The sequence below is a fragment of the Sphaerodactylus townsendi genome, linkage group LG07 (assembly GCF_021028975.2).
Source record: "Sphaerodactylus townsendi isolate TG3544 linkage group LG07, MPM_Stown_v2.3, whole genome shotgun sequence".
In the NCBI taxonomy this organism is placed as follows: Eukaryota; Metazoa; Chordata; class Lepidosauria; order Squamata; family Sphaerodactylidae; genus Sphaerodactylus; species Sphaerodactylus townsendi.
The window spans coordinates 16,125,432-16,152,138 of record NC_059431.1 but is presented as its reverse complement, the minus strand read 5'-3'; the positions used below and the strand labels follow the sequence as shown (position 1 = coordinate 16,152,138).

At 42.3% G+C, this 26,707-nt stretch overlaps 1 protein-coding gene across 13 annotated transcripts in view; it reads left to right on the top strand.

Moving 5' to 3' along the window:
• The window catches only part of TCF4 (transcription factor 4), a 422,824-nt gene that overhangs the window by 348,468 nt on the left and 47,649 nt on the right, over window positions 1–26,707 (top strand). For 12 of the 13 annotated variants that reach the window (XM_048502995.1, XM_048502992.1, XM_048502991.1 and 9 more), the window contains 4 exons: window positions 4,823–4,928; window positions 8,062–8,195; window positions 11,723–11,855; window positions 19,757–19,824. In XM_048502995.1, coding sequence (XP_048358952.1) covers window positions 4,823–4,928; window positions 8,062–8,195; window positions 11,723–11,855; window positions 19,757–19,824 — 441 coding nt within the window. Of the gene's footprint in view, window positions 1–4,822; window positions 4,929–8,061; window positions 8,196–11,722; window positions 11,856–19,756; window positions 19,825–22,103; window positions 22,177–25,472; window positions 25,550–26,707 lie in introns of all 13 variants that reach the window. The other variant, XM_048502999.1, reaches the window with a different exon arrangement.

The window sequence follows — 26,707 nt, the reverse complement described above, 5'->3', positions numbered from 1 at the left end:
GCAGCTATATCTTATATCGTTTGGTGTGCTTTACACAAAAGACGTTCTCTCACTGTTCACCACATTGTATTTGCTAGATATCTTGGCCTAGGCCCAACTTCAAGCAATAAACCTTGGTTGATGTACCATCATGGAGGATGAACTGGCAGAAATCCAAACCTCCTAGGTGAAATCTGCACATCTGCTTGCATTTGCATTTCATTTCCAACCCCCCCCAACCCCCCCCCCCCCCTTCATGTGACTTTAAGACCCAGGTTGAATACGGTTCATTATCTGAGGTTGGGTTCACATGAACTCGGGCAAAATGACGCTCAGTGTTTATGCATGGGTGGTTTGCAAGTTGGTGCCTGCTGTCACAGGTTCAGAGAAGAGAACAATATCAGATGAGCCTTTCCAGAGTTAGTGTCAGGACTTTGTGTCCTTTTGAAAAACTGAAGAAGGCATTCATGTGAGTGGGCCTGGGGATGAGTCGTTTCCTGAAGCACATGACACGCAGATCATAATTGCAATCCAATCCACCGACAGTTCATGGAAGGTTCCTGCTGTGACTTGCTTACTTGTATTTATATCTCAGCATCAGTGAACAGGACCTGCAAGCAATTAAAGTATATCTATATCAACAGTTCTAAAGTCGTCGATGCTGACTTAAGTGTGTTAGTGGGTTTGATCATGCTTAATTTTGTATTGGATCGTGGCCTCGCTGTTTAGAGTAGGAGGGTTTTGATCACAGATATTAGAATGTGAGTTTTCTCTGGCTTGTTTTTCTTTCTCTTGGCTTTATTTGGTGCAGTTGTTGTTTTCTAGTGCTTCTTATTTTCTTATTGTTGTTATTCATGTATTGAGTTGTTTGATGCCTTATGTCATGACGTTATGCACAGTGGTGGGATCCAAAAAATTAAATAACAGGTTCCGATGGTGGTGGGATTCAAACAGTGGCACCGCCGCACGCACACACCTGCCGTCCCTATTGGGCAGGGAGGTTGCTTTAGTAACCCCTTCTCGGCACTCAGAAAAAATTAGTAACCACTTCTAGAGAAGTGGTGAGAACTGGTTGGATCCCACCTCTGGTTATACACCTTTTGTCATCACATTAAGCATCACACTGTGAAGTGTTGTTGGTGGGGAGGGGATCTGTCCTCTGGGTGATTAACGAAATCTGCACAACAGTTATAAACCCAAACTCACAGGAATGTGGGGGTCTCTGTTTGCTTTGGGAGATGTTTAATAAGTCAAAAGAACAAAAAAAAATAGCCTGATGTGGTATATGTTCCAAAAGAGATGGAATGTGGAGGGCAGTTGAGAATCAATTAATGGGAAAGAGGGAGCTCGAATCAACTTGCTCATGTTCTCGACAGTTTACATTATGCTTGACGGGTAGATGCGGTGTGGGGCTTTTCACATTATTGACTTGCTCTTCCTGACTGTGCCATGGGGAAAAATGACCCCATGACCTGGAAATACAGAAGAACTTTTTTTTTCTCATGTTCTTGGCGTGTTCTGTTACTGCTCCATCTCTCATAATTGTCTGTGAGCAACTAGAGTAGAGCAATGGATGGCGCAATGACATCATCTGATGCATTGTGTTAATTTAGCCACCATGAAGCAAAATGGACAAAGACAGGCAGAGCGGCAGCATTCCTCTAGTTGAGCTCTTAACAGCATTCATAGGTGCAATTACTTTAGTAGAGCTTTAGTGGAGCTTCCTTGCAAGAGAACACGTGTGAGACTCTGCTACACAACTTGTAAGGCCAGAAATTGCCAGGCATGAAAGTTAAGAGGTGTAAATGATTTTCATGCAAAATCAAACCACCATGTTGTTTTCTTTTAATAATATTTTTATTTCATTTTCCCACATAAAAAGACAACACACAGAACACATAAACATATGAAAAGAAAAAAAGAAACATAACACAAAGCCCATTACACGTCATATAGTGACTTCCAGCCAACTCATCTTTGGCTACAGGTTAACTCTAAATTCAATGCATATTTTACCACCGTGTTGTTTTTTAAGCGTGTTTTAGGAAAACCAAGACAAAACATTTTGTATTCCGATTTGCATTTCCCTCCTCCCCCAGAAAAACTTATTGACAGAATTTAAATGTGGTTTTTTCCCACAATGTCATCAAGCACCAAACCAAAAGTTTTCATCTGTTGAATCTGGTATCACTGAACGTCTGATTCCATAACTCTGTCAGCAGCTGAAGGTCTGGATCCGCGTGTGCTATGGCTGTCATGGTTGGCTGCACTCTTGACAATACGCAGCCAAAACAGTAATGATTGGCTCATTGTCCTCCAGTAAGAGAGCTCCAACAGACAAACACAAGCCCTATGTGATGAACCTGCTTCTGAGGCATTTCATTCAGTGTGTTCAGTGTACTCTTTCAAAATGTGCTTTCTATACATGCAAAATCAAAATACCAGACGTAGGCCTGGATTATGGTTGACAACCTGCAGATGGAAATTGGAGATCTCTCAGAATTATAATTGGACTCCGGATAAAAGAGATCAGTTCCCTAGAGAAAATGGTTGCTTTGGAGGGTGGGCTTTGTGGCATTATACCCTGCTGAGGTCTCTTCCCTCCCCTCCCCAACCCATGCCCGGCACCCCTCTAAATCTCCAGGTGTTTCCCAACAAGGAGGTTGCAATCCTAGCTTAGATCTTGTGAACAAGTTCGATGCACACTACATAGTCTCTGATGTGGAGTGCACTTCCTCTTGGATGAGCACTTCCATTTGCACAAGATCAGTGGTTTTCTCAGAGTTCTGGAATGTCATTTGATTATCCTGGCGGCTCAGGTAAGTGGCTGCCAGGGGCGTAGCTACCATGGGGCACAGGGGGCGGGGGGGGGCGTAGCTATCGTGGGGTGTGGCGTGCCCTTTTGCCCCGGGTGCCCTTTTGCCTTACTACACCCTTGATGTAGCATCTTTTAAAAGTTGTAATAAACTCAGGACCATCGGATAGAAGGGCTATATATGTGCGTAACTGTCCTCTGGACGTGCATTTATTAAACACATGTATAAGACAACATAAAATTATGTTGAATGAAAAAAAAACCAAAGTTCTGAAATCTTTATGAGATTGTCTCCTTTCAAAAGGGATACTACCTGACCCTTATCCTGCCTTCTCAAGTTCATTTCTCAACCACATAGGTTATCTTTGATAAATATCTATGGAGCTGGGACTAGAGAGAGCCCAACACTTGGTTCTTTCATTAGTTTTAGATTTTTGTTCTAATTGAAGTACAATTTTAAAGAAGCAAACAAAAAACCAAAGCTGGACTTGCAGTCAAGCCTAACTTAAAAAAAATTATGGTAGTTTAGGTGGAGGATTGGGGTAAGTTCAAGGAGTTACTCCAATATTCCGGGTGCCCCGTGCTCCATGTACACTGTTAGATCCGTGGTAGTAATTACCCATTACCTCTTCCCGTTCCAAAATAAGCTCGAAGCCCTGGGGCTCATGTACATACGGTAATAAAACCACTTAATAAAAAATTAATAAAAAGGGTGACATCACCAGATTTTCTCAGCTCCCTCCTTTTAGCCTGACTCTGACTGTCCTACCAGTCGGGCAGTGTTCTTTTGAATACTTTTTTTGTCTCCAAAAAATAATTTTAAAAATCACTACTAGAATTTACACCCGAGATTGTTGGGGCAGATTGTATCCTATGATATATTGCGGTCCATGTAAACTGGGAAGCCCCCCACCTTGCGAATCGTTTACTTGGCGATCTAGTGTCTTTATTTACTAGGTTGCTGTGTTTCGGCAGAAACTGGTCATTAGTCATTACTAGTATTGTAAGGATTCCCCTCTTTGCTTGTGGTTTGCCTCTCAGAAAGAAATGGTTGTAAGATTTGTGAAGCGTGTTTTTCTTCTGCTTCTCTTCCCTTCCTACTGTTGTGCTTAGTGAATGTCTTTCCTTTGCTTGTGACCCGGGAACACAGGAGTAGGCTGGCTGCCAATTTTGTGATTAGCCGCCTGTTTCAAAATGGAAGCAGGGAGGTATCCATTTCCATCAAGGTGATGGGTGTGTTTTGGTCTCCTTGACCATCTGGAGGGTGGAATTTTGGAAAAACAGAAACATGTATTTGAAATGTGCAGGTATCTGCATGTATGTTAAAAACAAGCAAAAAATTTTTTAAAAAAACAACTCCATTAAACTGTACTTTTTTATATTTAGCTTTAAATTGATTTTGTTCTGTTAAAATGAAGTCAAAGCAAGAAAATGGGCGGGGTCGCTATCTATGAGAAGAAATGGTTAGGAAAATCTCTGATGTATTAATGAACAAACGTTAAGTAAATTATGTTTTGGCATACTTGCGAAGCTTATTGGAAATACAAATATGCTAAGTACTAAAAAGAGGGCTTCCTCTCCTGAAGTGCATGGACGCTTTGTTGGTGGTCTTGGTTTTAATGGTTCTTTCAAGCTTCTCAGCAAGGATCATAGCAATTTAGTATCCCAGGATATGTTTAGTCCTCTTGAGAACATGGCTTTCTAAATTTCATTTTTCAGTTGCAAGGCTGAAGTGTTGATTTCCTGCATATCTTTAATTTTTGTTGTCTTTTTGAAAGTGTGAAATCCACATATTTCCACAAAGCATGGCACTTAACGATTCTTGAAAAATATTACACTTCTTTCGTGCATATGTTTTATGGAGTGTTTGTAACTAGATATAGCAGATATAGTTCACTGCTTACTGGTTTCCATGCTGTCACGTTTCAGTGTTCTTTTCGGTGCGCTCCTTGAGCCTTCTCCTCAATGTATTTCTATCGTTTTTGGAATTGTACGACAAAATGTCTTTCTCTCTCTCTGTCTCCATAGGTTTATGCCCCTTCTGCAAGCACTGCCGACTACAATCGAGATTCACCAGGCTATCCATCCTCAAAACCAGCAGCCAGCACTTTTCCTAGTTCCTTCTTCATGCAAGGTACAAATGGTGCCCTTGATCAGGATCTTGTTTGCATGCATTTTGGGAGCCCGTGGGTGGTGGGTTGGATCCAGAAGATTTCTATGCTACACTCCATTCACTGTCGAGAAGATGATATTCGCTGTTCTTGAGTCTCCATTTGTAAAATGAGTATTGTAAAATGGGACAAACAAAGCATCAAGGATTTGGCACATTCCATACATTAAAAGCTGTAATCCAGATTCAGAGTCACAGTAGGGTACTAACATGTTTGTTCTCCTGGAGGCAGAAGCCATCTTGGATGGGTGATTTCGTACCCCAATCACGGGGAGGCAGGATCTTGTAATTTTTCAACTTCCTGTCTTGTCCTTGTTCTCCATGTTAGGTCAGTATTTTTCCTGCCTCAAAAGGGAGAGCAAGGACCTTTAGCCCCTCCTTGTGTTTGTGGTACAGAAATTCCCTGTCTTGTCTAACTTGTCGTCTGTTTTGTTGTCTGTCTGTCTGGTAGTGTTTCCCTGTGGTGTGATATTCCTCTGTCGTTTTGGGATTTATGTCTTGCCCTTTCCCATCACCTTAGCCTAGTCCTCCTCCAAATCGCTCATGGTGGTACACATGGTTTCTCCCACAATGTTGTCCTCCTGTAACACTGAGAGGTAATTGAGGTGGACAGGTAATACCAAGGCTACACAATGAGTATCGTTTGCTTTGTGTTCCTTGTTGCAGACTGGCACCAGCCTCTGCATCTGAGGAGCACTCTGTGAGCATGAAGTTAGCCTCCCCAGCCCCCAGTAATTAAATGTACAGGGTAGTGATGAGTGCAGGAATTCATGATCCTCACAGGAACATCTGGTAGTGACATAAGAGCTCTGAACTATACTCTTTGGCCTCCTCTCAGTTCCATTAATCGAGGAACACCGGAGAAAACGATCTCCTCAGCAGTGGCGTAGGAGGTTAAGAGCTCGTGTATCTAATCTGGAGGAACCGGGTTTGATTCCCCACTCTGCCGCCTGAGCTGTGGAGGCTTATCTGGGGAATTCAGATTAGCTTGTACGCTCCCACACACGCCAGCTGGGTGACTTTGGGCTAGTCACAGCTCTACGGAGCTCTCTCAGCCCCACCTACCTCACAGGGTGTTTGTTGTGAGGGGGGAAGGGAAAGGAGATCGTAAGCCGCTTTGAGTCTCCTGCAGGAGAGAAAGGGGGGGCATAAATCCAAACTCCTCCTCTTCCTCCTCCTCCTCCTCCTCCTCTTCTTCTTCTTCTTCTTCTTCTTCTTTTTCGCCTTGCCTAAGAAATAACCTCTTCATCTGTTGCGTGGCAAGGGGCCCCTAAATTCATCTGAGCCACTCTTGGCCCTCACAACCAATCTGCTTTCACAGTGTTCAGGAAGGGAAGTCCTACCTGTTCTCTCCCCAAGAGAAGAAGGTGTGGGGGGATAGTTAATTTACGTAAACCCTGCTTGACAACCAACAGGTACTAAGCTGTAAACCCTATATGCTTTCAAAAATTATTTTACAATTATTTTGGCAGGTAATGTTTGTAACGAACACCAGCTGTCCCTTTTTTTAAAACTGGAAATCCCATCAAGGGGCTCTTCCTGTTGCCTGGATTATGTTTCATTGTACATTTGGATTTTCAATACCAATGGCAAATAGGACAATAAATCTAAAGAAGATCCACCACTGTGCTTTGAAATCAAGATTTTTTTGGTTTCCGTGGTTTCCATTTCTTTATTCTGATCATTTATATGCTGCCTTTCCCCAGATCTGCTCTAGATTTATCAAAAAATTGGGGAGCTGTGTGATGGGTGCCAGCACAGCGGTTGCGGCAATGCTCCTCCAGTGCAGGAGCTCATGTCGGCGCAGAATGGGTGTTCCTGGAGGTGGAACCACCTTTGTCGGCTTCCTGAGACCTTCAAGCCTGGAAACGCCCCCATTTTCTGGCATGGATTTACACTGCCAAATTAATGGCACAACCCATTGGGCTGCATGGGCCACTTCCAGGGGCCAGTATTGCAGTCAGTGCAGCAAACCTCTTGGGAGGGGGTACAGCTGTGCCATCTCCTACTGTGGCACAACTACGCCCCTCCCCCCCCAGATTGCACTACCCTTAGCATCAACATGATATCCATGGAATAGTGCGTAGGTTTGAAACAGACCATGAAAACAGCTTTAAAAGATGAAATCCTTTAAGCCCGAGTGAACAAAAATGTCTCGATTTGGTAGCTAAAGGACGGTAAAGTGGGCACCATGTTCTGATTTCCCATGTTTTGTTCCTCTTGTCTGTTTGTCTGTCTGTCTGTCTGTCTGTCTGTCTGTCTGTCTGTCTGTCTGTCTGTCTGTCTGTCTGTCTGTCTGGAAGGGGTACGACAGTCATACTTGAAGCTATTATGCACCAGCCAACCGTAATCCTCCATGACAGCCAGACAAAAGGATTTGTAGATTTTTCCTATTTAAAAATGAGATAATGCACACGTGAAGCGCAATTTTTTCTAGAAGAAATGGGGAGTCTGTGTATATTTTGCAGATCCCCAATCCATGAGCGAGCCCATAAATATTATGCAAGGATTTATAGCAGGACACCTCGCGAGAAGGTGAAAAATGCGGCGTGGTGATGCCTTGTCTTTCCTTTAGGGTTCCCCCCAAAAACCCCAAACCCCTGCAGTACGTTTCCGAAAAGCAGGAAAACTAAATCCTCTTTTGCGCGTATCCCGTTCATTGGTGCTGTGCTGAACAAACAACAAAAGCGCAATTTAAGTTCCCTTTTTTGTTACAGCAGAGATTTGTAACAGCACAAGGTTCTGAATAAAAATAGTACTAACGAGAAGGGCGGGGGGAGCCTCTGCTCAGAAAGGCCTGTGACTCATTTGCTGTGATTTGAGAAATGTCATTTGCTGTTCAGTTTAGCAAACCTTTTACCGTGCACATGTACTTATACAAAATTAGTGTAGCCCTTAGGAAGCAAGAGGGTGATTTAGAGCTTCCCGTTTGAGATTACCGTCTTTTAACGTAAAACCGTTATGCAACTCAAGTAACACATTAGGTGTGCATCAGACCCTATTAGAATGCTAATTTTAACATTTGCTGGGGAACACAACGTAAAAATGTTAGATCACCAAGCCTTCAGAGGAGCTCTGTTTTTCTTTCCGTTTGCAGACGGTCATCACAGCAGTGATCCGTGGAGCTCCTCCAGTGGGATGAATCAGCCTAGTTATGGCGGGATGTTGGGCAATTCTTCTCATATTCCACAATCCAGTAGCTACTGCAGTCTTCATCCTCACGACCGCTTGGTAAGACCACGTTCAAAAAAACTGAAAGCTTGTGGAGGGCGAAGCGAGGTTGTGTGCATATCAACCAATCCTGCTGAAGTTTTCTCATGAGAGCCAGTTTGGTGTGGCGGTTAAGAGCAGGTGGACTCTAATCTGGAAAACCATTTCCCACCCCTCCACAAGAGCGGCGGACTCTTATCAGGTGAACTGGATTTGTTTCCCCTCTCCTACACATGAAACCTGCTGGGTGACCTTGGGCTAGTCACAGTTCTTTGGAATTCTCTCAGCCCCATCTACCTTACAAGGTGTCTGTTGTGGAGAGAGGAAGGGAAAGGAGCTTGTAAGCCACCTTGAGTCTCCTTACAGGAGAGGAAGGTGGGGCATAAATGCAATCTCCTCCTCCTTCTTCCTCCTCTTAGTCTGTCTAAATACCCAGGCAGAACAAACCACTTATATATATTTCCGTCCTTCTTGCGGATAGCTCCAGCGAAGCTACCTTTAAGGTGCTACAGCATGCATAGAAAACTGTGGTTCAGTTTCAATAACCCAGTATTTAATTTTGTATTTTAAACATTGCATATTGCCTATATCGAGTACTGCTTAATACGATCACTGTAGACTACATGATTGCTGCATTTGTTCTCTGATCTTGGGCCCCTTCTGCACAGGCAAAATAATGCATTTTCAAACCACTTTCACAACTGTTTGCAAGTGGATTTTGCTATTCCGCACAGCTTCAAAGAGCACTGACAGCAGTTTGAAAGTGCGGAACGAGCCTGGGATTGTAATAAAGATTGAGCTTGTTTTCTAGTCCGAGAGCCAGCATGGCATAGTGCTTGGGCTAGGATCTGGGAAATCCAGGTTCAAGTCCCCACTCTGCCTTAGAAGCTTCCTGGGTAACCTTGGGCCAGTCACACATTCTCAGTCTAACCTGCCTTTCAGGGTTGTTGTGAGAATAAAGGAGGAGAAGAGAATTATGCAAGCTGCTTGGCTCCCCATTGGGGAAAAAGGCGGGATATAAATAATGAAATAAATAAGAACGCCTGTGACACAAAGTGGTAAGCTGCAGTGCAACAGTCAACGGTCTGCTCACAACCTGAGTTCGATCATGACAGAAATCGGTTCCAGGTAGCCAGCTCAAGATTGTCTCAGCCTTCCATCCTTCTTAGGTTGTTAGGATGAGTACTCAGCTTCCTGAGGGTAAAGCATAGACAACTGCTGTCTTATGGCAACCCAGTAGACTTTTCAAGGCAAGAAACATTTGGAGGTGGTTTGCCATTGAAGAAGAAGAAGAAGAGTTTGGATTTATATCCCCCCTTTCTCTCCTGCAGGAGACTCAAAGGGGCTTACAATCTCCTTGCCCTTCCCCCCTCACAACAAACACCCTGTGAGGTAGGTGGGGCTGAGAGAGCTCAAAAGAACTGTGACTAGCCCAAGGTCACCCAACTGGCATGGGTGGGAGTGTACAGGCTAATCTGAATTCCCCAGAGAAGCCTCCACAGCTCAAGCGGCAGAGCAGGGAATCAAACCCGGTTCCTCCAGATTAGATACACGAGCTCTTAACCTCCTACTCCACTGCTGCTCCTGTCTCTGCATCGTGAACCTCGTAGTCCTTGGATGTCTCCAATCCAGATACTTGCTAAGGTCGAGCCAAGGGGCTTAGGAAAGTGTATGTCTAGTTGCTTCCATTTTAGCCGCATAACAATGTTGTGAGGTAGTTCATGCTGAAAGGGTAACAAGCCCCTTTTGACCCAATTATCTTTCATGGTGAAGTGGGCATTTGAACCCAGGTCTCTGTCCCATATTTGGACCATTTATGCTGTAGTCACTGAGCATTTACACTGTTTACATTCGATGCTTTTCACAGTACTGATAACATTTTGTATTTAACTGATTTTCATTTGGTCCATCTTTGCCATGATGGATATTGTTGTATCCCCTGTTGGATTTAGCTGTTTTAGTTTAACTGATGTTCATGGTTTTCATTTTTACTGTTGTGAGCTGTTTTGCGCACTCTGAAAAACAAGAATAGAGGTTTGTTTTTTTTCCCTGTGGCTTTTCAAAATGAAGGAATGGGCATTTTGTGAACAATGGAAATTATTCTTTCTTCCATATCAAACCACAATTTATTTGACTGCTTGAAACAAAACAAAATGCATCATTTGTGACTTAGTGTACGCAGTTGTACTGTTTGCCATCTTTGTGAAATTTAACACCGTAGATGCTTTTGTTTTCTGCAAGCAAAATTGTAAATTTACCCAATATTAGAGGGAGAGCCATAAGCTACTGTACCCTGAACAACATGAGCTCATATGCCTTATTTTTTGCTATCTGGAGGGGAGGGGGATGTTGAGAATAGAAAACAATTGTTGTAGTAATAAATAGAAAGTGCATTATTTAGACAGAAATAATCTCAAACAGTCACAACAGCAACATATTCAGATGCTGAATTAACAGCAATGAAAATATTAAGCTCTTCAGTCGGGTATTGTCATTGTAGGCATCTTAACATAATAATTATGGGAGAAATGAGCCACTTTTAAACAATAAAAATATCGTTGAAAATATTATGTATCTGTCCACAGCATACATAGGGACTGTAGCTGTCAACATTTTGAGTGCTCCCCCAAACTTCCATTTTTTCCTGTTGAAAAACTGGAAGAAGAAGAGGAGTTTGGATTTGAGTCTCCTGTAAGGCTTACAAGCTCCTTTCCCTTTCCCCCACCCACAAACACCCTGTGAGATGGGTAGGGCTGAGAGAGCTCTGAAGAACAATAACTAGCCCAAGGTCACCCAGATGGCATGTGTTGGAGTGTGCAAGCTAATCTGGTTCACCAGATAAGCCTCCACAACTCAAGTGGCTGAGTGAGGAATCAAACCCGGTTCTCCAGATTAGAGCGCACCTGATCTTAACCACTATACCACGCTGGAGACAGGGATTTTTGGAGAGGGGACAAACCATCCCCCCCCCTCAAGTTTTTTCTACCCACCCTGTGCCTTCACATCTCTTGGTGGAGGTAGCCCAGGACTATGCCTTACTCTCAAAGGCTGACATTCCAAACCTGTCATGACTGATGCTATAGTCTTGTTTCAGAGGCATATATAGCCACAACATACATGTAGATTAGTGTGTCAGAATGTGCTTCATGGCACAGAATGGTAAACTGCAGTCAACAGCTTTGATCCAAATGAAAGTTGGTTTCAGGTAGCCGCCTCAAGATTGACTCATCCTTCCGAAGTCAGTAAAATGTATATACAGCTTGCTGGAGGTAAAGTGTAGACAACTGGGGAAGGCAGTGGCAAACCACCCTGTGCACACGGTTTGCCTAGTAAACGTGGTAACCCTGTGGGTCAGTAATGACCCCGTGCTTGCACTGCCTTTATCTTTAACGTCCCATCCCTGTTTTGAAGCAGGAAAATCTGCCTGGTAAATTTTCGGTACATGGCAAGACAAAGAAACATAATAGTCATTCAAAAGCCACATGGACCCAACCGTTGTGAGTTCTTTGTCATCTGAAAGGGTCTTTTGCCTTGGTTTTCTGTTGTAGAGCTACCCATCACACTCCTCAGCAGACATCAATTCCAGTCTTCCTCCAATGTCCACGTTCCACCGCAGTGGCACGTCCCATTACAACACTTCTTCCTGTACACCACCTGCAAACGGAACAGATAGCATCATGGGTGAGTTGAAAGGTGGAAATATACTGCCTCTGTCATCTCCATGATTACACACTTTTATGTTTTCTATGAGGAGGAAAATGGGCTTCAGTAGATGGTCCAAAAAACCCCCACATTTTCCAGAAGTATTGTGAGTGAAACAGAGCGACTGCTTAAATTGGAAGTCCCCAAACTGGCTCTGATAGGTGCTTAGGTGCCCGTTAGCACCTCTCCTAACACCCACCAAGAATTTTTAGAAAGTGGAGAGGGCCAGATGGGGGCATCCAAGTTGGCCATTGGCAATCTGATTGACTTCAGCAGCAGCGCAAGGATCCTCACTGCACGACTTCTCTATGTATGCAAGAAAATATTTTTAAACAACGTGCTCATCTTAAAATGTATGCTCTTGATTAGAAGTTCTCCCTACGGTATTGAAGAGTTCTTGTTAAGATTTATGCATGACCTTCCTCCCTGATATTTTGTGGTTGACTTCCTTGCACCTTGCGTGGCAGCCATTTTGTAGCTGCACCTATTGCCTCATTTCAGAATTCTAAAGGTGCCCACGGGCTGCAAAAGATTGGAGAGTCCTGGGGGAAACTCATTGCCAATAGGAAATGTCAGTCAATTTTAGCAGAACTAGAATTGCTCACCCAGTTATTACCTTTGTTCTCCATTGTTTTAATTTCTGGAAAAGATTATTTGCTATATTACATGACTTGTATATCACCATCTCAAATGTACTGAAACGAGCGAACCCAGAAAGCTGTCTTATCCTGAGTCGGCCGTTCAGCATCAACGTTGTCTGCTAGAACTAGCAGTGCTCTTGAAGGGTCTGAGATATTTCACATCACCTCTTACCTGATTCTTTCATAACAAAACCTGGTGATACTGAGGGGCGAACTTGAAACTTCCGGCATCCAGAACAGATGCTCTGCCACTGACCCAATGGGATTTCTATCCACAGGGAAAGTACTTGCCCAAACTATGGCCCTTTCCGCACAGGCAAAATAATGCGTTTTCAAACCACTTTCACAACTGTTTGCAAGTGGATTTTGTTATTCCGCACAGCTTCAAAGAGCACTGAAGGCAGTTTGAAAGTGCATTATTCTGCATGTGCGGAATGAGCCTATGTCTGTGTCCCAAAGTGAACTGAATTCAAGATTCCCAAGCGAAAGACATTTTTTCCAAACAGAGCACAGTAGGCTATTAACTCAAAGCGATGCTTTAAGACCGAGCAAAGTATTATGTTTTCAAAGGTTCAAATCTATGTGGAATTTAAGCAGCCACTTACAAGATAGATTTAATGTAGCATATGTTAAAGATTACTCCAGAATACCAGGCCCCATTCATGTATTAATCCTGCTTTCCACTCTGACTTTAAATGACATGTTTGAATGACACGATGCGTGGCAGTATGTGGCTTTTTTAGTGGAAACATGATGTGTGCTTTCCCTCGAGGCCGTGCTTTTGCTGTGATTTTATTATTAGAACAGTCATATAATACTGCACTTAATTTTTTTTACAAGCATGTTAAGCTTTAGTGCACAGGGATGATAAACTGTCATATGGCACAGAAGGAACGTGGATTTTTATCCTGCTGTGTCAGTGTATCTTATCTTAGGAAGACGGGATATATATCAAGTATCAAAATGACCCAAGTTTTCTGTCTGGTGTCTTAAAATTTTAACAGTACAGAGACCTGTCTGGGAAGATGTGTGTAGATTCTGGATCATGGGATTTTTCTGAGCTTCTTACGGTACATCTGATACAACTGGAATCTGTGGCAAGATTCCAGTGGCATTGTTTAATCTGCCAGGTTTTTTATCCGGCTGCGAAGCTAGTGCGCTGAAGTTAGCCTCTGGATGGGTTGTTGTATAATACTGTTATATCCCCAATGTTTAGTTTCTAAAAAAAAAAGTGGAGCGTGTACTCAGACTTTAATGGAAGTCTACGATGCCAGAAATGAGGGGGATTAAGCTACACGTCGCCCATTACATTCCATTTCCACATCTCTGTCCTTTCCTGGATGAGATTGAAAAGCAGGTCATTTTGGGAGCAGCAGTGGAGAAAGCACGTGTACTAGCAGGGTTGATTTTGCCCTTTCGCAGGTTGGTACCTGCAGAAGCCCCTGCTGACTTGAATGAAGTTGTTGTGGCAGGACGTCAGGAGAGAGATGGGCCTACAAATAAGAGGAGTCGAGGCCTTTTTACGTGATGGCCAATACCTTAAACTGAGCCTGGTAACAGGTGCATAGCCAATGGGGCATCTGCAGAATGGGAGTAATACGCATGCTCTGTCTAGCTCCCAAGTATAGCTGAGTCACAACATTCTGGACTAGTTGGAGTTTCTGAGTTGCTTTTGAGAAGAGGCCAGTGAACAATGCATTATAGTAGTCTAGCCTCAGTGTTACTTTGGTGTGCATCCAGGTGGCCGTGTCAGCTGTATCCAGGTTAGGGGCCATCTTATGAACTAGACCTGTGGTCACACTGGATCCAGCTTTACTACTCAAGAAGCAAGTTAACGCAGCTGCAAAAAGTCTTTCTACCAAGTCAGTCTAGTTCAGTGGTGGCAAACCTTTGGCACTCCAGATGTTATGGACTACAATTCCCATCAGACCCTGCCAGCATGACCAAATGGTCTGATCTATCATATTTGGGGTTGTTGGGGTTTTTTTAATTGCTTTATTTGTTTATTTTTGTTGCTTTGACATTTGGTTGTAATTTTGGAACATTGGGATTGTTAATATTGATATTTTGATAATATCCGCAGGGCCTGTAAGTTCTGCAGGGCCTGTAAGACAGAGCTGTTCCACCGGGCCTTTGGGGAGCCTAGCCGTTGATAGGGGCCCCCTCCCTCTCCTCCTCTCCTTTATTATAACATCAAGTGGATCCACCGCCTCATCCCCCCTCTGGGGCTCTGGGTGAACTGAAGCTGGCGCCATCTTGTTTTAATGTTAGTTTAATGCTAAGTTTAATAATGTTATATTTTTAATAAGATAGGGTTTATTATTAGAGCCATATTAACTTATACTTATTGGATTTTAATTTATTATTGTGCTCTGTTATATGTTGTTCACCGCCCTGAGCCCTTCGCGGGAAGGCGGTCTATAAACCCAATTAATAATAATAATAATAATAATAATAATAATAATAATAATAATAATAATTTTAGTATAGAATTCTTATATTGTGGGTTGGTGTCATTAGGGACCTTTTTGGTAACCTTTCTGTAGGTTGAAAAGCAGGAAATATATTATTTAAATAAATATATCATTCAGGATTACATAATCAAGAGTTGGCAACAGATTTGAATTCCCAGATGTTTTTAAGTTCCCATTGAGCACCAAGATTACACTGGACAAACCTGTTGCCAATATGATCACATGGTAAGCCGAGTAGGAAGGCTTTTCTATGTAGCATCCCAAGTGGTTGGCTTGGTTAAGTTGTTTAAGCCAGTTGAGGCGATCTTTTATTTTAGCAAAGGTAACTCTTGTTTATGTCAGCTGCCTGCTTGAGAAAACTATATTGAGGGACCGTGTTGCATAAACGATGCATAGATTTCTGCCTTGAGTTTGGAAGGATTTTGCTTAGTGACTTTCTGGATCCAATTAGCAGTAGGTTTCCAAGATTTTTGTGGAGGAGTCAAGCAACCATCTGCCACGTGGTAGCTGATGGAGAAAAAAACATGGTTGCAAGAGCCAATTGTCTGCAGCATCGGGTGATGTAGGGAGATTAATTTCGTGGCCCTGCAGCCTAGCGGTATCTTGTGGCTGTGTAGTGAAATGCATGCTGCTGTTTGTCCAACTGCTGCAGATGTCTGAAACTCCACATAGCTGCAGTCCCTGGTGCAGTAAATTTAGAGCGGAACCGTGTAGGCCAGGATGGTCTAGATCAGGTCATCTGGATGCACTGCAAGAATGTTCATATTTAGATTGTTCCTGGTTTTAGCGTGGTTGAAAGGCAGCATGGTTTGGTTGAGGCGTCGGGTTAGGATCTGGGAAATTTGGGTTCACCCCACTCTGCCATGGGTGACCGTGTGGTACACTCCCTCAGCCTAACCTATCTCACAGGGCTGTTAGGATAAGATAGAGGAGGGGAGAACAGTGTAAGCTACTCTGAGCTCAATATAGGAAGGGTGCAATAAAAATATATTAAATGAACAAATATGCTGAACAATTAGATGTATAAATTGCACCCTAATTCTGCATGTATCTTTATGCTTGCATAGAAGCTTCAGAGATTTGGTATGATCAAGTAGCACATTTGAAATTTTATCATTGCAAACCTACTTTAACAACCTAGAAAAACAGTTGAAAGAAGAATTTCAGTTCATCTACCTCCTTGACCTTCTTTTCCTGATCTTTTGCCATCACTGAATTTACCAGAATCAATATCTGTCTTCATTTCATGGTCTTCTTCTACAAAAGAGACTCAGTGCAATAGTAAATGGGGAAAAAAAGTAATTCAGCAAGGTATTCACAGTACCCACTCAGTTTCATACTCAAGAATCTCTCATCAGTCTGCCGACTGCCTTTAAATATTATCATATCCCTGCATTTCTTGAGAGCCTGCTCTATTTATTTAGAAAAGCTACATTAATTTAAGGTTACATAAAGAAATGGTTCTAAACCCTCACCTACGACGAGTATAGATAGATGAGGATGGGAAAGAAATATCTTTTGAGTGTCATTTCAATATTTTTGGGCAATCTGTGTGCTCTTACTGGATATGAGATCTTTGGTTTCTGAGAAATGAAAGTCTAGTACTCAGAGTTACAGATGACACTATATTCTAGACTAGCAGTGAAGCCCATTGTATGAACAAATACAACAGACTCTAGAAAAGTGTTGAAGGGGTAACGGCAGCCACCAAGGCGGCCAACCCCTCCTGCCTTTCCTCCCCCCTTGACCCCATGTTATCAGTTCCCCTTTCCTCTTCCTGGTTCCCTGCTCCTCTTCCCGGATGCCTGTATCTCCACACAACAGTTAACAGCGCAGTTGCAACTAACAGCAGTCATGATTCTCCTACTGGGAGCAGCCAAGGCCTTAACAGGCAGCTGCCGATGGTTCAGTGACCACAATTACTCAGCAGTGGGGGAGAAAGGCTGGTGTGTGAGAGAGTAGCTGCCACATTCTGCTGTTTTGTGTTGTTTTTTACCCTTCCTGTGTAAGCCCCACCCCCAAGTCTTGTGTGCATTGCGATTGGCTGGAAGTGAGATTCACCATCATGGCTAGCTTTTTATATAATTGGATGATCAGAAAAGTTCTCTTCTTTTGAAAAGGACACATTTTTCATGGTTTTCATTAATATTTGTCATGTATTAAAAAAATTAAAAGAGGTTGGTCAATTTTTAAGGTGTTTTTTAAAAACTTGTTTATTTACGACATTTGTACCTTGCTTTTTTGCTTAATGGCTACCCAAAATGGCTTATATTCTTTTCCACGCCTCCATTTTACCTTCACAGCAACTCTGTGAGGTAAGTTAGGCTGAGAACGTAAGAATGGCTGATGGTTGCCCAGTAGGCTTCCATATCTAAGTGGGCTTTCATACCTGAGTCTCCGAAGTCCAGCTCTCTAAGGACTACACCATCCTGGTTCTGCAACAGTTTGGTTAATATCAAAGGATACTGGAACTGCTGTTTTCAGTTATCTATAGCCAGACTATGGAGATGTGCGTTATGAGTCTTTTGGATCCAAGCAAGTTGTCTACTCAATGAAAGTACTTAGATGGAGAAACAAGCTACCTATCCTAAGTCTGAATAACCTGAACAGAGGCTTTAAATAGTGTAATTGAATTTATTTAAATCCAAGTTCTTTAGTTTAAGTGTACAGGTTTATTCGATAACTGAGCAGCCACTCTTGTCTACTTTCCATGGAAAGTTGGTGATTCCTTAGTTTGTCTTATAATTTGCGGTGCATAGGCAAGTCATTGTGGACAGCAAACTCTGGTGCTTGCCGTTTGGGATCCTGCACACACAGGATCCCATAGGATTCTAATACTTACTCTAGCGAGAGTCATTACCCATCTGTACTGAGAGGTCAGCACAGTTCAATCAGCTCTCAACCCATGGCAATAGTTTTTGTGTGTGTTTCTGTGGCTCCAATATTATTGCACAATTGTGGGAAGCTGCATTGAGAGTGAAGGTCAGTCACTGGCTCCCTAGAGCTTTGGGAAGTCACTTGGAACTTTACTTTCCCATCACTGAAACGTAAAACATGTTACCAAATTTCATGACCAGTATAATTTGAAAATTTTGTGCGTCTTTTATTAAGAACATAAGAACTAGCCTGCTGGATCAGACCAGAGTCCATCTAGTCCAGCACTCTGCTACTCGCAGTGGCCCACCCGGTGCCTTTGGGAGCTCACATGCAGGATGTGAAAGCAAGGGCCTTCTGCTGCTGCTGCTCCTGAGCACCTGATCTGCTAAGGCATTTGCAATCTGAGATCAAGGAGGATCAAGATTGGTAGCCATAGATTGACTTCTCCTCCATAAATCTGTCCAAGCCCTTTTAAAAGCTATTCTCCATCTTTAGAACATAGCTGTAGTAGTCCTTTACCCCAAACATTTTAATGAAATTCAATAGAAACATTGATGGCAAAATTAATAACCATTGTGGCGATTATATAAAATAGCATATGGAATTAACAAAAAAAAAAGAGGGAAATTTACTAAAGCAAATTAGAAGCATGGAAATTGTTTCTCCAATTGTTCATGAAAATTAAAAGAAATGAAAAAGTAGCTATTTCAGAGGAGCGTTTGATTGACAAGCATATCTAAAATTGTCATAAATTATCAATATTATATAAGTGTGATGAATTTTATTTTTGTGATCTTCTACCACTTAGTAATCTCCCATCTTTTCACCTATTTTTGAGTGACTGATCATGCAGGTCTAGTTCTCACTTTTTGATGTTTTCCCAGGAGAATGTGGCAAAAACAGTCAGGAAAATAAATGTGGCAAAATTGTTGTGGTTTCTTTCCTCTCTGCTCCTTCATGACAATACTGGCTTCCTTGACAAAGTTTCTTTAGAAAAAATCCCAAACCCTGTTTTTGAATCCAGCACTGTACTGCCTTGGTCTGAATGCACATACACCTAGAAATTAAAGATGGTAGAGAGAAAACTCTTAAATCCCTTGTTGCAGAGAACGACTGAGTGGAAAATTTTGTGATTCTTTGCAATGTCCTTTTTAATGGTAAGATTCGTATGGGGAAGGATATAGGACAGTGATGGCGAACCTTTTTGAGACCGAGTGCCCAAATTGCAACCCAAACCGCACTTATTTATCAGAAAGTGCCAACCCGGCAATTTAACCTGAATGCTGAGGTTTTAGTTTAGAAAAAAACGGTTGGCTCCCTCTTCCTGTTCCCCACCTGCTTGAGCAGTGGCCAGCCTGCTCTAGCCTCCAGCAAGTCCCGTGCGCACCGCTCTGTGCCTCTCTAGCATCTCTGCCTCCCCTGCGCCCCCCCCCCTCTGGCAGCAGCCACCCCGGAGCACAGGCACCAGGCCCGCTAGCTGAGTCCTCCCTTCTCACCGCGGTGCGCGCACATCGTGCTCAGTGGCCCAGGCCAACCTAGATATGTGTGTGTGTGTGATTTTCCGCCTCCCAAAAGACGAACTCTGTGTGCGCAGGTTCACTCTGGTGTTCCCCCCAGAGACTGTCTTGGAGAGTGAATGACAAATTAGGTCTAAATAGCCCTTTGGAGAAAGAAAATCTACCTATGTCTTTCTATATACATACACACTGAGACATAACTTGGGTGCTTGAAATACTTTTGAGGTCTTCCTCGGCGAACAAAATTAATGCTAATTAATGATTCATGTCATTCAATTAGAATTAAAATGCATTTGAATTATGGATACGTGGACCAAGAATAGAAAACTGAATTACTTTCCTGCCTTTATTTTTGATGTTTTGCTTTTCAGCAAACAGAGGAAGCGGAGCTGCAGGAAGTTCACAGACAGGCGACGCACTGGGGAAAGCACTTGCATCTGTAAGGAAATCTTTGCTTTGGGATCACTTTTGTTACATGAACTTGAGTCAGAATAACTTAACAAACATTTAAGCAGATTTATTCCAACGGGCAGTGATGGAATGACATAAGCATTGCCATACGGTAAAAGAAGCTCTCTGGAAAAAGCTCATAATTTGGGGTGAACTGTTGGTTTGGGGCCATGCCTTCCAATTTTCCATTCTCCTTACTTTAAAAACAAATGGGATCTTGCAGGATATTCCATAGCAGAATTAGTTCTGCGGATCTTCTGGATACTGCTTCTCTTGTTCCACTTGAAACACAGGCTAGATTCTTAAGAACACATCTGCGGTACAAGCTTAAACCGATCTAAAACCAGTTTCTCTGCTGTTTCTTCATCCAAGAAACATTGGCTATTTGAGAGTGTGGTGAGTGTTCTCTTAGCGAACCCTGTCTCCTTCTGCAGAACTGTGGTTGGGAGGTTCCTTAGAGGAAATCATGACAGTTTTTAGAGCAGGCCTATCCTTCAAGTTATAGCTGTACCATGTGTGTCCATCGCAAAGACGGGATGGGCTGTGTCCAGAATTTCGCAAAACAAATCCTGTCTGCAAGTCCATCTATGATTTTAAAATCACAGCAACCCCGAGAAAAGGATTCATCGAGTCAGGGTTTGCCTTTGAGTTCTGTGTTTTCCCTCTTGATTTCAAGGGTTCTTTAGACGTTACCCTAGTTCATAATGCCAGGCTGCTTTTCTGGCTCTTCTCAGTGTCACCGGGATGTTGTTCCGTGGATTTAGCCGTCTGCGGTCGGAGATTGATCATGAGGGCCTTTCCTATGGAATTGACACCCCGTGATGTCTCAGTTTGGGTGCTGATTGAACGTTTGATGGCTGCATAATCAGTTTTCACCTGCTTGGTTGGGCAATTTAAGCATTATCCCATCTACATCAGAGCTGCTTGCAGAAAAGAAGATCCCACTCAGCTCGGGTAACCTTCAAAGATCCGCTTCTTCTATTTCTTTGCAGTGGTTGGTATTTAAAAGTCAGCATTTATGCCAAATTGCCATACAGTGGTTATCACTTTCTGGTTCCAAATGCAGTCCTTTGTTTACCTCTTTCCTTGCCTTAGGGTGAGTAACAAGTATTGTATTGAAACTGCTGAGGCCAATTTGGGTGCATGCTGATCTTTTAAAGAAGAACCACTGTAAATTTATTTTCTGGGCAGAGTGGGTTCCACTGAGTTCTCATGAGAATTGGCATTATCCGTGTCTGACTAATATATGGGCCAGAAAGACAAAAATTAGCTCGATTCCCATACCACCGAATTGTAGCGAATTGCAAAATCTGTTTTCAGTGGTGCCCCAGCGAGCTCCGATTAACATGGGGAGATAGTCATTAAATTAATTTAATTGCCTATGTGGGATTCAAAAGAACAGCTCTTACGTTCAGAGTAAGCAGTAGCTTATATGAGTTCCCAGCATGCTTCCCATTATATAACAATTGTTTGATGTGATAAGAGTCAGTGATCTGTGATGTTAAACATGTGCTAACTGATAACAGCAGTTTTACCTGGCCGCCCGGCATACAAATTAGTATGAATTTGCATTTCTTTTAGAAAGAACCTGTATTAGAAACTCTACATGGTACTGAATATTCCCTTTTCATAGCAACCGGTATGTTATTTAGAGCTTGTTGCGATCTACCAGTGTCCTGGGGTTTTGTTCCCCTTATTGTAAAGTTCTTAACTCTGCTGCAGTGATCAAAGGAGTCAAACTTATAACGGAATCTTTCTTTAAGATCCCTCCCAATATTTACATATAAAGCATCATGTGGAATTCACTCCCACTGCAATAAATTTGTAAGAATGATTAAAGCTGTACTGTCAAAGGCTTCCATGGTCAGAATCAACGGGCTGTTGTGGGGTTTTCCGAAGCTCAATGGCGAAAACCATATGAAGTAGCTGTGGCGTTCTATCATGAAAATAGGAGACGTACATGTATGGGCGAAACGTTTGGAGCAAAGCCTACCAGACCAGCGTTGCATTCCGGAAGCAACAGCCAAATGATTACAACTCTTTGTGAAAATAAGGAAAAAGTCGCACATTGGCCGGAGTATCATCATCGCGAGCGTATCTGGTACAGCTTCGGAATGAAGCTCTTTGGACTGTTTACGGCATGTGTCCTGAGGTAGTCGCCGCCAGGAAACTGAGGTTTTTCAGTCTTCCCTTACAACAGATGTGCCGTAGTTCTGTCTGCATCCATACATGAATGGCTTTAGATTAATTCTTTATCATCTTTTAAAGATCTACTCTCCAGACCACAACGGCAACAATCGATCAGCTGAAACTCCCGTTGGTTCTCACCTTTACTCTCTGGGTATTTATGGTTCAAATTATGTTGCGCTGACGAACTGCAGCAGTACAAAAAAAAGAGGGAGATGCTTAAATGCGCTCCTGCTCTACAGGGTAACCCACCAGAAACAGTATTATCAGACTGTTTTCATAGTAATAAAGGCTGAATTTTATACTCATTGTGATTAATGGAAATACGTTTGAAGCCATTTTGTCCTTGTTTCATGAATCCTAGTTGTTCCAGCTGTCATTATGCTCGCAATTGTGAATATTTGCATTGGTTTATTGTGAGAAAATTGAGGAGAGCCTTAACCTGGCCGTGTGAATTGATCCTAATAATTTTAACAGGGCAAATGTTCTTACATGGAGATTGCTAGTGACATCTGGCATAACCGTTCTAAGAGAGAGAGAGATTGGGCCATAGAGATCTAGGCCTTTCCAAGCTTACTGAGGCAGGTGTGAATTGTTTCACAGTCTTATCAATTCATTCATTACCCATTTTTTCATCCAGTTAGTCTGTTCTAAATGGTTTGTCAGCTAGGCAAAGTATAGCCTGGGTTGAGCAATCAAACGGTTCCCTAGTAAGCTCGTGTGAATCTGCCCATTGCTTCTTAGAAAAATATGAGCTTGAAAGTTAATAACTTTGTTGATAAAGAAACCTAACAATCGTAAGAATTAGGACTATTCCATACATTGATGTTTGTCGCATGGTGGCATGTAATAGTTGAGCTGTTGTGCAGGTGAGAAAGAGACCTTTTCTATGAAGGAAAAACCAGTCGAAGAATAACGTTCTCCCTAGGTTTACCTTAAAATTTCTTTTGCAAGGAAGATAATTGTTATGGCAAACCATTCATAGATTATACTGGCAGCATTCGTTCTTTTCCCTGGCTCTATATGTTCTGTAGACAGGACCCAATAAGAGTTAAGTCATGCCTTTTTCTACATCATCTTCTCAATGCAAAATTGCCGCCAAAGTTCCCTGCAGTTTTGTTTATTTTATTTTGCTCCTCTTCCAAGGAATTCCGGTCACCACATGTGCTTCTCCTATCCCTCATTTTACCCTCATCTCCATTTTATGAGATAGCTGAGGCTGAAAGAGAATAACTAATCCAAAGTCACCCAGTTTAACATGGCTTTTGCTTTTATCTACATTTTAAAGGTTCTTCTTGGCAGCTATATTGTATAAGGCAGTGGTGGCGAACCTTTGGCACTCCAGATGTTATGGACTACAACTCCCATCAGCCCCTTCCAGCATGGCCAATTGGCCATGCTGGCAGGGGCTGATGGGAATTGTAGTCTATAACATCTGGAGTGCCAAAGGTTCACCACCACGGGTATAAGGCTTACAAGAGGGTGATGACATTGCAAATATACAGATTATTAATACATAAATAGGCACAATTCGCAAGGGGGAGTAGCCAAAACAACATTTGATACCTGTGTGTTCAGTGTGACTTCATCAGAAAACTGATACATTATACCATTCAATCTTTTGCATTTCACCTTTTTACAAGGCGATTTTTTAAAGGCTGAGTTGCATACAGATTTTTTTTAAAATCCCTTTTAATCTTAGCTTTTTGGAATGTAGTACTTTATTGTAAGAGCAACTGACCTCAAACTATGAAAATGTGAATTGGCACAGTTCATCAGGAACCTTCCCTTTAGTTTTCCACTAGAACGAGTAAGATTTAAGGTAGTAATACTTAAGATAGTAATAAATAATGAGCTAACAAATATCACTTAAAATGAAGTGATAATTAATTTAAGTAATACTAAATTTAAGTTAGTAATACTCAATATAGTAATAATTAATTAAAAACCACAGCAGATGTTGTGGTTAAGAGTGGTAGGTTCTCCACTTGAGCGGGCAGAATCTAATCTGGTGAACTAGGTTTGTTTCCCCGCTCAGCTTTCTATGCATGGAGAAGGAGTCTGTTGGGTGACCCCTGGCAGGCCAGCTCACAGAAATTCTTCTCCAGCCGCTACTCCCACTCTCCCAAAGAGTGTCCACTGTGGGGAAAGGAAGGGAAGGAGTTTGTAAGCTGCTTTGAGACTCCATAGGGTTGAGAAAAGTGGGGTATAAATCCACGCTCTTCATCTTGTAGGTTGGATGATTTAGTGGCACAGATCAGATGTAACACCACACTGTGGCTTGATGTTTGTGTGAATGAGCCCAGAAGAGATCACGTTCATTCACATGATTCAATCCCTTCACCCTCTTGCACTTGGCAAGACAATGCGTTACTTCCGCTTTTGTAACAAACCATGGTTTGCTTCTGTATCCAGTCATGCATTGTGGATTGCAGGGAACGCACAAACCATAGTTTGCTGCTAAAGTGGAAGTAACGCGATTAACTTTGCCATGCAGAAGAAAAAGGGAAAATGTGTGGCAAGGATCGTCGGAGCAAGGTTGAAACAGCTTCTAAGCTCCAAGTCATAACAAACCAGTATTTACCATTACATCTGAACCATGCCAGTGTTATTATCGCTGAACACCGACTGTATCTTCTTTTGGGCTATAATAACAATGCATTTAGCAGTTCCCTCAGAGTGTTGTCGAAGGCTTTAATGGCCAGAATCGACTTGCTGTTGTAGATTTTCCATTCTGTGTGGCCATGATCTGGTAGTTTTTGCTCCTAACGTTTCACCCACATGTAAGGCTGGCATCTTCAGAGGCATGTCAGAGTTACAGATGCCAGCCATAGATGCAGGTGAAACATTAAGAGCAAAAACTACCAGACCACAGCCACACAGCCTGGAAAACCCACAACAGCCAAGCTCCCTCAGAACTTTCCTAAAAAGTATCCTTCTTCAGTCAGTGATATATCCCTTTCTCATGAAGATAGTTTCAGAGGTAGCCATGTTGGTCTGCCGTAGAGCAGCTTAATTCAAGTCCAGTCACATCAAAGAGGCCAACGAGATTTTCAGGGTAGCTTCCAAGAGTTAAAGCTTCCTTCGTCAGGTGTCTGACGAAGGTAGCTTTGCTTCTCAAAAATTGATACCCTTCTCTGGTGGTGGCTGGCCCCAAAGTTCTACTGGATTTGAATCGAACTGCCCTTTCTCATGTAGCTTTTATTTGGTTCAGCTACTAGAGCCATGGAGCCTCCTGTATTAGCAACTAGTCTTGGAGATTGAAGTGGTCACTATCAAAATTAATGCGTGTTTGTGTGTGTAAAATAAATGTCTGTTTTGGAAGTTCTCTGCAAAGCTGTTTGACATCTATCTGGGAAATGACATTTACACGTCTACAGTACTATCCAAAATGTTTGAAAAGGCCTTTTGTTTGCATAGTTCCAATAGTAACTCCCATTTTACTATTAGCAGGCACAGCTGTTTGGTCTAGAAATGGAGGGCAAGCATCATCATCTCCCAATTATGAAGGTCCCTTACACTCTTTGGTATGTTTTTGACCGGTGACCTCCTCAATGTCAGTATTTACTTGCTATCTACTTTTTTCCTTTGTCAACACTGGTTTTCTTTTTGTTTGAGTTTGCAGCATCCTTAGATTTAAAAAAAAATCTATGGGGACCCACCCATGAGATAATGTTAGCTAGAATTTTCTGTGCCATCTGACTGATAGTAACCTTGAATACATTGAGACGTATAACCAAAAATGGAGAATTAGGCACAAAACGCTGGATTTAGAAAGCAAACCAGAAGGACAGAAAGAGCATGTTAATGTTAAATCGAACATAATGCATTGTCTGTTAGGATTGTGCTGCTTTAAGACAGTGAAATAAATGCATCCCAACAGACAAACACAAGATTTATGAGAACTCTTAAGAATGGCCACATAGTGCTGAATCATGCAAAACCTGCCGTCAGCTTCGGTAAGATTTTTAATTGACTCAAGAATAATCATGGACCGCAGCACTAAGGGCCCTTCCGCACATGCAGAATGATGCGCTTTCAATCCACTTTCACAATTGTTTGCAGGTGGATGTTTTTATTTCTCACAGTAAAGTCCAGCTGCAAAGTGGATTGAAAGTGCTTTATTCTGCATGTGCAAAAGTGCCCTAAGCCATTTACAGATGTGATTCCTCTATCATGAGGCAGTGCCCATTAATTATTATATTGCTACAGGCACACATAGAATTAGTGGTTATTTAATCTAGCTCAAGATGGATTCTCATGACCGTTTTCTATCACTTAGGCTCATTCCGCACATGCAGAATAATGCACTTTCAAACTGCTTTCAGTGCTCTTTGAAGCTGTGCGGAATGGCAAAATCCACTTGCAAACAGTTGCGAAAGTGGTTTGAAAACACATTATTTTGCGTGTGCGGAAGGGGCCTCTGTTTTGGGTTTTCTGGAGGATTTTTGCTAATGGTCCGTGATACAGAGAAGCTTGAATTAGCTCCAATTTTTATTGAACTCCATCTTCACGTGTCCAGCAAGCCCACAAAAATGACCATAAGTCGGAAAAAAGTAACCATAAGTCTAAAAAGTTATTATAAGACCGTCAGGGCATGTGGTGGTGACTGACACAACAATCTCACCACAAGGTGATTGTCAGACGTATGACATAATAAGGAGGAAGTGATGCAAAAATTCAAT